The sequence below is a fragment of the Natator depressus genome, chromosome 1, assembly GCF_965152275.1.
Source record: "Natator depressus isolate rNatDep1 chromosome 1, rNatDep2.hap1, whole genome shotgun sequence".
NCBI classification, from domain to species: Eukaryota; Metazoa; Chordata; order Testudines; family Cheloniidae; genus Natator; species Natator depressus.
Window position 1 is genome coordinate 46,517,744 of NC_134234.1, and position 14,128 is coordinate 46,531,871.

The window sequence follows — 14,128 nt, forward strand, 5'->3', positions numbered from 1 at the left end:
GGGCGGGACTCCCTTGCAGTACCAGAATGGCACTCACGTTACCAGGGCTGAATTTAGCCCTGTTGTTCTTTACTCTAGACACATCGGTTTTGCAAACAGAGATAACAGAAAAAGTCATTTGCTCCCATGTGTGTGCTTGGAAAGGATCCATGTCAGTTAGTCATCAGGCCCACCTGCAGGACCCCTTGGAATGATTAGAAAGGGTGTTCCCATCCTCCTGTGTGCTTTCTGTAGAAAACTTGCAATAGAAAGATTGCAAAGTTGTCTATACAAGGCCAGATTCTATGAAGCGCTCCCATGGGTGCACAGGGGCAGAGGGATGTGCAAGAAGACTCCCCTCATCTACCTCCTTGCATGCCTGTGCAAGGTCCTCTCACAGTAGCAGTCCCTTTGCTCCCTGAGTTCTGGGGAGTGAAGAGGTTGTTCATTCCATTTCCCCACTGGGGAGCAAGATGCCTAAAAGTGGGAGGATAAATAACTGGATCATTGCCTTGCCCCGCCCCCTTCCCACTCCATCCTGTCTATATTGGGGCACGTGGTTGATTAATCTGTTATCCCTATGCACCAGGAGCAGTGCCAGGAGAGAAGGTGTCCCCCTACGCAGGGCAGAGGATTTAGCTGTGTTATTCGGACAGTTACACACCATGTGCACTAACAAGGGTTTGCCTTGCTGTTTTAAAATGAAATAATAGATATATTATTTACATAATAAAAAATGCAGGATGCACTTGAATGACTAGTTGGATTTTTTTCTTAATCATCAAAGCCAACTTCACCCTAACGCCTGGTGTATAAATGGTCTTTAAACATATCACAGGCCCAAATGGGGAGGTGAAGGCATCTAATAAAAAGCAGTATTGCATACTGAAAATGTCCTCCAAAGAGCTGGGGATGTGCCCTAGCCAAAGGCTCAGGATTTCATACAATCTGTCCAATTCAAAAGGCCAATTAACAACACAATTGCTGCAGCCATATACGATATATATACTTTTCCTCTGCATCTTTAGTCAAATAGTGACCAAGCCACAACTTAGCGAAGGGCAGGGTATATCAATGTACATCTTTGCACCCAGCTTCCAGCATAGAGGGATTCTAACCTAATGATCCTAACCTGTGTCCATCCACTTTCTTAATGTACCTGTCATCATGCTTCTCATCCCCAGCCAGAGAGGCTTCCAAACTCGTGTCAGTGAAGTAGTCACGCAGAAGGGTGGACTGTTAAAGGGAAGGAATGCTGGGAAAGAGACAACCTATGAGAGTAGTTTGTAAACACTGGATTAGAAAAAGTGGTATGCTTAAAAATGGAGACAACTATTTTCCCTACTTATAATTCTTCTTATCAGAATGTGTTCCAAAGACCAGCAAACAGTAGCTGTACAGGCCCAGATCCTCAGCACTGACCAAGAAGCACACAGCGCACCTCAGGAGGGCATCACAAAGGTGACTTTAGGGTAGTCACTGATCTTGTCCCCTGTGTGAGATAGAGCAGTCTGAGGTGTGAGCTAACTTGCACTGGCTGCCAAAAGTCAAAATGGGCCAACATAGAAGCCAGGAAACAATAGGTAACAAGAACACCTTGGCCTCACCCCCTTAACCCAGAGCAGACCTCTTACTACTACACTGTCTCCATGCCACTGGAGGGTTCCCCCTACACTGGGGTAATCCTCCCATGGTCTGCTAGAAGTCTACAGGGTCCCTTTGTGCCAGCAGGTCAACACAAAATGGCTGCAGTACAGCTAAGGATCTGGGCCATGGTACAGTATTTTCTGTTTAAACATCTGAGTAACTTCTGCCATCCCTGCTGCCCAAACAAAGAACTCTCCTTAACATAGTATTGGTTTTGCCTTAGAAAGTTTCTGCCTTCTCTTCTTAACATTCAAAGTGAGACAAGGACTTGTAACATACTTACAGAGCTCAAATACTTGAGAAGGAGATATCTTCTGGGCACACAGGGCCCCTAACCCAGTGGCCACTGAATTCAAAAGGGAGGCTTTCCATTCACTTCAATGGGTTTTGAATCAGGCTCCTATTTTGGAGGATTATTATTGCTCCTTGTATGCTTATAAAACAAGATGTTTTTTAAAAAGCAGACATCCTGCACTGGAGTCGGGTTCTGAGGAGGCCTGAGGCAGTACAACAGAGCTCTGAACTGTGGATTTTTAGTTTTTATTAAAAACGCTTGTAAAAAGTCAGGAGGAAGGAGATCTTGGTAGGACATTTTCCAATCATGGATTGAAGGACGAAAGTGTGCAGGCATTTCACAAGGGCAGAGTATTAAAAAAACTGATCAGCAGGGCACTTTTTGGTATATATCCATCCATATGAAATATGAACTCCTCTGCTTTTTATTGGGTTTTTAAAGAAGGCATATTTTACAATAAGCTGACTTATTTAATATTTTTTTCATTACAAAATCTGTTCTACACAGCTTATTTTTAGCCTTTTCTTCAATAAAAGAAAAGAATTCGTGTTTTAAATCTGTGGGCCAGGGGAATGATGAGTGCAAAGATTTATGATATCTCTTCACTTTCGCACAAGCTTTTTTTTTTTTTTTTTAATAGTAGTGATGCAAAACAGGAGCTACATATATCTTGATGAAGAAGAAATGCATAAACTCCTTATCTCAGGGCATGTGTAACTCAGGAGCAGTAAGGGAAGGTGTGACACTTTGCAGGGTTAACCAAGATATTTGGAGTGAATCACTATCACCTGCTTGCAGCAGGAGGGAGCCTTGTCTTTGCCCACCAGGGGAAAATATCCCCAGCTACTAGCCGCTGGCACTACAAGTATGCCACTCTGGGCTTCACAAGCCCCACGTTTTCCCTCTGCAGGTTAGGTACACACCCCACTTTGTTACACTCAAGTGCCCAGTCCCATGCCCTCTGGACACATGCAGTGTGCACCATTGCGCTGCCTCTGTGGAAGGAGTGCAATCCAATTTACTGGCTTCATGACTGTTCAGCACATCTTTAACAAGAACAGATTTAATAATTTTATTAAGATGATGTTGAAGTAAAAAGAAAACGGTACAGAGTTTAAGCATAGAAGTTTCTGGTTATCAGGGAATAAGGTACAGATTAACAAGGGGTGCAAAATTCGGTTTAGGAGTGGGTGGCGTAAGGAATACATAATCTGCAATCTCCCCGATTGGGGGTAAAAGTTTAACGGGTCAAAGTACAGACACTGAGATATGGGGATATGTTGTTCATATAATGGCTATGTTCAGGTGTGGAGTATAATGAGTGGATATGATGATGAGGATGGATTTACCCTCATTTGGTGGGATTTAATGTTCAGTGAGTTTATGGTTCCCGTTCATATGGTCCAATGAAAAAAGTCTCTCAGTCCCTTTCCCATAGTGGATGCACGATGTCGTACCGGCTCACACCTCCTGGTACTGTCAGTGGCCGGTGATGTGTTCAATGTAGATGTCCCTGGACCATCGGATGGTATGCGAGACCATGAGGTGCCGCATGAGCCGTGCGTAGCTTCGACTGATCCCACAGGTCTGCAGCACACGCTCGTTGCAGGGGTCCCAAGTGCCCAGGGCTCCGACGATCAGGGCATCCATCTGCACCTCATAGCCCTTCGCTCTCAGGGTGTCAGCCAGGGGGGTGTATTTTTCCAGCTTATGAGCTCGGGCTTCGCAGAAGGCCGGGGTCCTGTTCTCAAAGGAGACCATGACGTCGACGAGGATGATCAGTCAGAAATAAGGTTCAGGAAAAGAGAGCCCATATGTAATTAAAGATGTGTGGATCATAATCTCTGAACAATAACTGTAGAGCCAGCCCTCTGATCAGAAACAGATAAACTCTGAAGGAGACAAGATGGGTGAGGTAATATCTTTTATTGGACCAACTTCTGTTGGTGAGAGAGACAAGCTTTCGAGCAGCTACACAGAACTCTTCTTCGGGTCTGGGAAAGGTACTCAGAACTCACAGCTAAACACAAGGTGAAACAGATTGTTTAGCATAAACAGTTAACATATATTGTAAGGGAACATTCAAGGTGAAATGGTCAGTTAGCAACTCTGCAATCATAGGACAAAAAATTGTGGGGGTTTAGTGGGTTACAGATTGTTGTAATAAGCCAAAAATCCAGAGTCCTTTTTAAAACCAGGATTTTTAGTGTCTAGCAAAGTTATGAATTTAAGTTCCCAGGCTCCTCTTTGGAAGGTATTGGGCAAGTTTCCTTTGAGGATGAGGACTGAGAGGTCAGATATAGTGATAGTTTTGTGAAAACTGTTTGCCCTCGGATAATATGGTGTTTTTGTCTTTTATCATTTTCCTGTGTGAATTCATGCGAGAGCGTACTGATTGTCTGGCTTCACCCACATAGTTGTTATTGGGGCATTTAATTAACTGGATGAGGTATACCGCATGTTGTGATAGACATGTGCAGGACCCATGGATAGGGTTGCCAATTTTAGTTACACGTACTCATGGAGTTTCATCACATGACATAATCTTTAATTAAAGATTAATCTTTTATTTCTGGAGACTCTGGGACAATCCTGAAGGGTTGGCAACCCTACCCATAGATCTTGAAAGGTGTGGGGTGGGGGGTTGATCATCATAACAGTGGGGATATGACTACAGGTTTTGCATCTGTTGTTCTGTCAGGGGCTGGTGTTGCTTTGAGTTGGTGTGTCCTGGCCTGTGAGGAGCTTGCTTCTGATGATGAGCTTGGAGAGGCTGAGGGCATTGTTTAAAGGCCAAAAGAGGGGGACTAGGAAAGACTTCTTTCAAGATGGGGTCCCCATTCTGTATGGATTGTAATTGTTTAATGATACTGTCAGGGTTCCTTCCCCACTCTGAACTCTGGGGTACAGATGTGGGGACCCGCATGCAAGACCCCCTAAGCTTATTTTTACCAGTTTAGGTTAAAAACTTTCCCAAGGCACAAATTCCACCTTGTCCTTGAACAGTATGCTACCACCACCAAGTGATTTAGACAAAGAATCAGGGAAAGGACCACTTGGAATTCCTGTTCCCCCAAAATATCCCCCCAAACCCTTACACCCCCTTTCCTGGGGAGGCTTGAGAATAATATCCTAACCAATTGGTTACAAAGTGAAAACAGACCCAAATCCCTGGATTTTTGGACACTGAAAAAAAATCAATCAGTTCTTAAAAGAAGAATTTTATTTAAAAAAAAAGAAAAGGTAAAAATCCCCTCTGTAAAATCAGGTTAGAGGATAACTTTACAGGGTAATAAAAGATGCACAAAACACAGAGGAACCACCTCTAACCTTAGTTTCAAAGTTACAACAAAACAGGGATAAACCTCCCTCCAGCAAAGGGAAAATTCACAAGTTGAGAAAACAAAGATAAACTAATACGCCTTGCCTGGCTGTTACTTACAATTTCTGTAATATGAGAGACTGGTTCAGAATGGTTTGGAGGACATGGATTGATGTCCGGTCCCTCTTAGTCCCAAGAGCGAATGAACACAGAAACAAAGAACCCAAAACAAAGCCTCTACCCTCCCCCGTCCCCGCCCCGATTTGAAAATATATTTTGTCCCCACTGGTTCCTTTGGTCAGGTGCCAACCAGGTTATTTGAGCTTCTTAACCCCTTCCAAGTAAGGAGGAATTTTAGGCTACCCTTATGGTTATGACAGATACTGTGTATGGGTTCCAGTGTGATGTTGTAGGTGACAGCTAGAGGTGTGCTATCGGAGATGTTTCGCGGGGGGTTGTTTGTTTTTTCATATTGAAGCAGGTTCTCTCAGTTCTCTCGGAGTATTTGGGTGACAAAAACACCATAGCTCCCAACCAACCCGGCTACAACAACACTGCAACCAGGTCAACTGTGTGAGCGGTTACATTGCATCAGCACTCGGTTTAGCAATCCCCTTGAACAGAAAGGCTGAATATAAAAATACGTTGCTCAGTTTAGTTTCATGCGAGAGGCACTGGAGTGACATGCCATTGGTGACATTTAGGTCTTCCTTGCATTGTGAACTGGGCCTGAAATACATTTTGATTGGCTGTTGCATACAATAGTCTATAGGTCATTCACCAAGGGAAATAACATCAGCTTGGTGCTAGGAAAGCTGAGGAGCAGTGATGTCAACTCTGTGATTTAACCTGGAGCAGGCTGTCATCCTAGTAAATGTCATTTTATATCAAAGTCCCTTCCAGCCTGGAAAGCACAAGTGAAATATCTGCGGGGGAAAATATCCAGCCTGAAATCCTCTTGATGGGATGTAGATTTTGTTTTGTTACTATGTCAGTGACTGTAGCAACTTCTAAGAGCACCTACGTTTTTGAAATTTTGCATTTGTTTGGGCACATGTGGACTTTCTGTTTGTTAGCAATAAACACTGCCTTCATCCTGACTTTGGCCTCGTGCCGTTGCACCATATGCATTGTGCTTTGGACTCTCCTCTGAAGCTTTGTACTATAAAATGAAGCCCACGTCTGTTTCCAAAAGTGGGGGCTAGGGCATTCATTTTCATAGTGAAGAACTGACTATTAAATATGGGTTAACATGTTATACCAATAAAATAAAAACCAGCAGGATCTTATTAAAGGGGAAAAGGCAAAATGCCACATTTATTGTGAATACAGAAAGAATCATAGTAAGCAGTTAGTTATAGCTATAACATTCCATTCAATTTCATATTTATTCACAGATTCATTCATACACACACACACAGGTTCTGCAAGGTTGTTATCATAGTTACCAGCCTTAGAGTTGCTCATGCCAAGCCACTGGCCAAGTGGCCTGGACACCAGGAGGAAGCAGGGCCTTGTCAGATGCTCATCTGATGCTCCTGGAAGTTGGTTTGCAGAATCAGACCCCAAAGTTCTCGGTTTCTAGAGTCCATTTTTATAGGAATTTATTCCTATGCCAGTCTATGGGAATTGCTTCATTATGCTGTTGCTGAATCAATCAGCAGATGGCACATTCCTGACGGCTCCGTGCTGCCAGATGTTATCTTGTTCTTTGGTTTTCCCATCCTTGAGGCTGTTGGGTGGATTCCAGTCTGCCCTCCAGGGGTCCTCTGGTTGTTTCCACTTGATGCCTTCTTCCGCCGATCGACGCTGGCACCTCCCTGATCATTCATTTATTATCCATACCAAGCATTCATCCACATACATCCTCTATCTCTATTTTAATCACAATTGTTAACAAAGCGAGATGAATACAACAAAAGGGCAGGGAGTCTCTGTGTGCTGTTTCTGTTGTTACAAAGTATCGCGTTGAGTCTCTCTCTGTGGGAGGAGTAGTTGTTACAAAGTATTGCTTTGAGAACAGACTCTGTCTTAGGATGTACTAACACAATTAGCAGCTTGCAAGTTTCACACGGAGGGAGAGAAACAGTAAAAATAAGAGACCAAAAACCAAGAGACCTCTTAATTAGTAATACCCTGGGGAATCAAACTCATTTGTGATTTTAATACAGAACTTCTTTAATATGATCCAACAAACAGACCAACCCATAAGCAAGGCCATTCTGGCCATAAATCACTGGTTATTATTGTCTTCTTTTCATTAAATATATGTAGGGCCCCATTGTGAGTTTGATGCCAGGACCCAGGCTGCACCAGGAGCCCCCAGGAATAATTCTCAGACAGAATTCTTCCTGAAGACTCCCTGAGAGCACATGATACAGCACCAGCTCTGCCACCCCTTCAGTGCATGCCACATGGATGCTCCTCTCCATGCCCAGAAAGCTGTGGTAACCAGTGCAAAGGAGATAAGAGAGATGGCCCCACCCTACCCTCTGACCTACCTCCCTAGGTTAGTTAGCACCTGCAGGGGCAGTAGCAGAGAGCAATGCCTGTATTCCCCAGTAGTTTTGTGTCTGGACAGTAGGATTGTGTCTGGAGCCTACAGAGAGGCACAAGGGAGGGAAAGAGAACTCCTTGTGTTCTCTGCACTTTCCTCTTCATAATATGCCCCAAGCTCTAACCAAATCACAGATGGTTCTTTTTAAATAATAAGTGTCAGATCAGTTCCAGGTGAACTTCAAATAATGCTGGGCCAAATTATTTCCACGTAATGTTAACTAGGAATCCTTTTTCATTGCCTGAAAAGCCAAGATGTGACAACAAGGAAAATGCAAAAATGTAGGGTTACACATGCATTAAATATGGACCTTATTTAAAAGGGGTTTTGATCTGATAATGCTATATGCTCAAGAAGAGATCCAGAAAAATCAAAGAGCATAATTATGATCTCATTTCTATTGCTCCTACTGCACACAAAGATCCAACAATATTTTGAAGTTATGGGGTGTGGATCTTCTAAAGGGCAGAATGGAGCTCCTAAATTAAAATTCTCATTTTACCTGTTGTATTTAATCTTTCTGTCTATCTCACCTAATCTATATCTGTAGGGCATCTAATCTAAAAGGTCACATTCTCAGCTTGTGTAGATCACTATAGCTCCACTGACTTGCTCCATCTGAGGAACATTATATTTTTTAATTTGCCATCTGTCACCGTGACAGTGAAGCTCTGGGGTTTCAGGCATTTATTTCACATTGCTACTGCATTGTGTTGCAATTTCTCTATGTTAAGAAAAGCAAAAGCTCATTGTCACAATACCAGTGACTCACTAGCTCAGGGGTGGGCAAACTTTTTGGACCGAGGGCTACATCAGCGTTGTGAAACTGTATGGAGGGCCGGGTAGGGAAGGCTGTACCTCCCCAGGCAGCCTGGCCCCTGCTCCCTATCCGCCCCCTTCCACTTCCCACCTCCTGACTGCCCCCCTCAGAACCCCTGACCCATCCAACCCCCCCCCCCGCTCCTTGTCCCCTGACCGCCCCCTCCCAGGACCCCCACCCCAATCGGCCCCCCATGGGACCCTACCCCCTATCCAACCCTGACCGCCTCGACCCCTATCCACACCCCCACCCCCTGACAGCTCCCCTGGGACTCCCATGCCAATCCAACCCCCCAGTTCCCTGTCCCCTGACTGCCTCCCCCAAAACCTCCACCCCAAACAACCCCCACCCCGCCCCCTTACCATGCTGCTCAGAGCAGCAGGAGCTCGCAGCCCTGCTGCCCGGCCGGAGGCAGCCATGCCACCCATGCTGCCCGAGAGGAGCGACAGTCCAGAGAGCTGGCGGCACGGTGCACTGAGGCTGTGGGGGAAGGGGTACAGCATGGGAGGGAGCTCAGGGGCCGGGCAGGATGGTCCCGTGGGCCGGATGTGGCCCGCTGGCTGTAGTTTGCCCACCTCTGCACTAGCTGATAGCAAGATCCATTATCATAAGGACAGCCGTACTGAGTCAGACCAAAGGTCCATCAAGCCCAGTATCCTGTCCTCTGACAGTGGCCAATGGCAGGTGGCCCAGAGGGAATGAACAGAACAGGTAATCATCAAGTGATCCATCCCCCATCCCCCATTAGCAAAATTAGTGGGCTTTCTATTCAGACCTCTACAATTGCTTTGTATTTGAAGGATTTTGTTACCTTTTTTAACATGTTGGTTTATGGTTTGTGTTTGAGAGTTACTTTCTTCTAGTTCAAAAAGTGTCATTTCGTAGCCTTGGCCTGTGTGTTGCGCAATCTCATTAAAGAGACTGCTGAAGGACAGGTTTCATTATAATTCCAATATAAAGCTTGAGTAGGTTTCAATTATAATGAATACAGAGCTTGAAGCTTGATCTCATTGTACTTTGGCTCTTTGATAGTTTCACACAGCAATGGAAGCTAATACAAAATGTAGCTCTGCATTGTCACGCAACAAAATAATAAGAGAACGTTTAAAATTATAACACAAAACCTCAAGAGGAAAGAAACTTCATCTAATGTCCATATAAATTACTGATCTTCTACTTCATATACAAGGCATGTAATAGGACTTCATACATTGCGTATATTGATCTTGCAGAATTATTGGTTTTTCCCTCCCCCTGTAGGGTGCAGAAGACGTGGGAAGGGCAGAAACTCCATTTCAGTGCTCTCAAAACTATCAGATGGCGGGAAACACACCCAGAGAAGCAGTATCCAACTGTTCCCTCCAGTCCTGTGAAACCTCATCTGTGCAAAAACCAATGGTCAGGGCCCTGGATTTTGATAGGGGCATGGCTGAGTGAAGGTAGTGGCACTGGGTGATCAGCTGCTGTGCATCACATCATTCCTCCAGGAAACCTGCTGGCAAATACTTATGGAAGTTAATAGCGACTCTGAAATAATTAACTTCCACAAGTTCCATTCCATGCTGTCAGCCCCCTCAAAAGGGGTTCCAGGGCTCAGAGGCGGGTGGCAGGCATGGCAGCCTGGCTCCTGATCAGCCATGGTGCCATGGAAGAGGAGAGTCCGAAGAGTAGTGCAGAGGGGCAGATCACCTGTGTAGCTGCTTCAAGATCCATGAATCTTAGAACATCAATGCATTTGGGCCCTACTGAAGTCAGTAGAAAGATTCCCAGGGACTTCACTGGGAGCTGAATTACACCTGGTAGGGCCATGCCTCCAGGCGTCTCTGCAATTGCCATCCCACCAGCAGGACTAGGCCTCAGGAATTCAGGAAGTACAAACACACATATTTCCCTGGATCATTTTCCCCTTTCCATGGTTTTTCTGCAGGAAGGAATGACGGGAGGTTGTGGAATCCTCATCATTGCAGGATTTAAAAGCAGGTTAGACACAAACTTGTCAGGGATGGTCTAGGTTTACTTGGTTGTGCCTAGTTGCAAGGGGCTGGACTGATGACTTCTCGAGGTCCTGTCCAGCCCTACATTTCTATGACTCCATGAATTATGAGGGGATTTCTAGAATATATAAACTAAACAGGTTTCAGAGTATCAGCCATGTTAGTCTGTATTCACAAAAAGAAAAGGAGGACTTGTGGCACCTTAGAGACTAACCAATTTATTTGAGCATGAGCTTTTGTGAGCTACAGCTCACTTCGTCGGATGCACAATCTGTTTATAGCTATGTTTGTACTGTATGTACTCTGCAGGCCGCTGAGAGTAGTTCACAGTGTAGATGTACCTTATTTGACAAACTAGTGCTACCATGGGAGCTTCTGCATGAAGAATGAGCTCAGACTGATGACATAGCAAAAAGGAGAAAAGAGCATGACCAGTGATAAAAGTCGTAACCACTGGCTTTGGCAAGTAAGCTGAGTGAATGTGACATGGAAATTATAGAGCAGGTGTGTTTATGAAACGATATGAACCTTGTTCACTGAGAGTTGCAACAGCATCCACCATTCTAATTTATGCCATTATTCTGGTCAGCAATCTCGAGATTTGAAATGGTGAGGCAATTTGAAATGGGAAGGCAGGAGGGGTAACTAATTGGTGCAGCCAGTCTCCTCAGAAAGCTGCTTCTTCTTCCAAACAAGCTATCATAGAATCATAGAATAACAGAGTTGGAAGGGACCTCTGGAGGCCATCTAGTCCAACCCCCTGCCCAGAGCAGGACCAATCCCAACTAAATCATCCCAGCCAGGGCTTTGTGGGTGGAGGATCTCAGACAGAGGAATGCCGTAGTACAGTTCAGAACACATCTGTTTCCTTGCTTTACTAATTTTTTTCTAACTTTAAATTTCCTGTTGATTTCAATCTTCCCCTACTTGAAAGATCTCAAAAAAGTTAGCAAGCTTGCTCTCTCAGTGGGTTCTATCCAACTTCACTCAGCTTGAACCCAGACATGGATTTTGAAACTCTCTGGTGCAGCTGCGTGAAGAAAACAAAGAACCATCCACACCATTGACGTACTCAGAGTTTTGGAACAATATCTGTATGCTCCTACAGCCAAATTCAGGCCTGGTGGAAGCAGGTTAAACTTCACTGACTTCACCGGCACTTCTTTTGGGGTTGCACCCAGTTACACCAGTTTTAGGGTGACCAGACGTCCCAATAAAATCGGCACTGTCCCGATTTTTAGTTTTTTGTCCCGCATCCCGACCGATGCATGGTTGGGACACCATTTAACGGCTTTGGCTGCTCCAGCGGTGTTTTTTTTTTTTTTGCTTCGGCAACTCCATCCGCTTTTTTTTTCTTTTTTCTTTTGCTTCCCCTATGTGTCCCAATATTTTGTCCCTTACATCTGGTCACCCTAAGCAGTTCTGATATGGTCCCTTAACTCAAAGGAATAATAATGATGATGGATCATGAGAGTGTAAATCCCACCATTGCTTGTTGCCTTAAATGTTGCTCTTACATTTATATTCCTTAGGTCTATGAAACACACAAACCACTTAATACAAAAACAACTTTAAAAAGTGGGCATTTATTTCTTCAAGGTCTTCTTTTTATATGTGATTTGTTGCTGAACGAGGACTGTGCTATTTAGTTTCTTTCCAGGCTCCAGTTTTTCATGTAGATAGAATGATTTTTCACTGTGTCTCCATGGAGAGCAGTGGAAATCCACTTCTTTCCTATTAATTATTGTTAGACAAAGCATTAAATCAGAATCAGAAAACAGAAATAAAAATTATGGCATCAGAAACCTAGACTCATATTCTAGATCCAGAGTAACACCTATGACGTCAATAGAATTGCCTTCCCTAAGGCAACGTATAATGCCTTGTTAAATCTGTATTGTGAGTTGAAGTGTCTGTATGTGCGTGTCTGTGGTAATCATTTCTGTATCCACTGCAACATAGTTATTATTTGTTTAATACAGATAGTATTGTGGTGGTGTCCAGGAGCCCCAGTCATGGACCAGGACTCCACTGTGCTAGGCATAGTATAAATACAGACCAAAAAGATGGTCCCTGCCCCATAGAAATTACTATCTCAGACCTTACCGATTGTGCTTTCTTCTCTCCACAGCCCTCAACACAGCAAGATGTGAGAAATTACAAAAAGAGAAGGAGGAACTGGAGAGAAGGTTTGAGGAGGAGGTGAGGAAGCTGCATTGGCAACAGCAGGAAGAGCTGCGTGCACTTGAGGAGAGGTTGCAGTTACAGTACAGGGGCGAAATGGACCTCTTGCAAGAGGAACACAATCTTCAACTTGTGAGGATCAAGTGTCAGCACCAGGAACAGGTCAGCCATAAGTTATTCATGTTAGGGGGATAGAGCAATGCAATTACTGTGCAGGTTACTGGCCAGCTGAATGTCATGACCTTCTCCAGTACGAAGACATTGGTAACAAGCTGATAACTAGTAGAAGATCCAGGTTTCCTACCCGTCCTAGTCTAAAGAAAAGCACATGCTGCTGACCGTACAATGGCTTTCATTCACACATCCTAAAGTGCTTTACAAATAACTCACTTGTGTGGTACCAAATATAAATATTGGGCCCTGTCCACCACCCTTACTCACAATGAGCAGTACCTTACTCCCATTGATTTGAATGGCTCTACATGTAAGTAAGATACTTCTCAACACAAATAAGGGCAGCAGAAGCTTGCCCACTTATATTTAAAATTATAGATAAAGTGGGGCAAGAGGGGTGAAGTGACTTACCCAATGGCACATGTTTTGTCAACGACAAAGGATAAAATCCAGGTTTTCTGACTTCTGTTGTTCAACCATTTGACATTATTGCCTCTAACCGAGCACATAACTTTGACTATGAGCCTCAAATATTTCTCCTCTTTTTCTTTCCTAAATAAATTGAATTACACAGTATTTTTAGCCTTATTTTTTAATAAGTTAACTGAATGGCCATTTTAATTCACATATGGGCCTATTACTGTACTCGTGTGTAGACTGTGGTAGAATCGGATGTGCTAGCAGGATGCTCTGCTGTGGTTTATGGAAATGACTCCTTCCATTGACTTAGAATAATTATTCGTATTGCACACAATTAACAATTGATATGGTTAAAAAGATTTCAGCCCTGACAGACTCTACCCGAAGACTAAAGGCAAATCGACACTACAGCGCTACATTGGCACAGCTGCACTGCTGTAGCACATCTGGTGAAGACACACTATGCTGGTGGGAGAGCGCTCGCCTGTCGGCATAATTACTCCACCTCAACAAGAAACAGAAGCTATGTTGGCGGGAGAGTGTATCCCACCGACAGCACTGGCATGAACAGCGCAAAACTTGTGTTTCTCAGGGGGGAAGGTTTATTGCACCCCTGAACAACGTAAGTTAAATGGACTTACGCAGTAGTGTAGACCTGCCCTACCAAATGCTATTCTTGGAAGGCTCTTCTCATTTTAATTTCTGTATCTTCATCATATCTGGGTGGAATCTAACC

The 14,128-nt window shown here is 44.1% G+C and overlaps 1 protein-coding gene across 2 annotated transcripts in view; it reads left to right on the forward strand.

Annotated features, from left to right (window-relative positions):
- Positions 1-14,128, forward strand: part of MTUS2 (microtubule associated scaffold protein 2) — a 470,923-nt gene that overhangs the window by 421,450 nt on the left and 35,345 nt on the right. For both annotated transcript variants that reach the window (XM_074959063.1, XM_074959073.1), the window contains one exon: positions 12,746-12,960. In XM_074959063.1, coding sequence (XP_074815164.1) covers positions 12,746-12,960 — 215 coding nt within the window. The remainder of the gene's footprint in view (positions 1-12,745; positions 12,961-14,128) is intronic.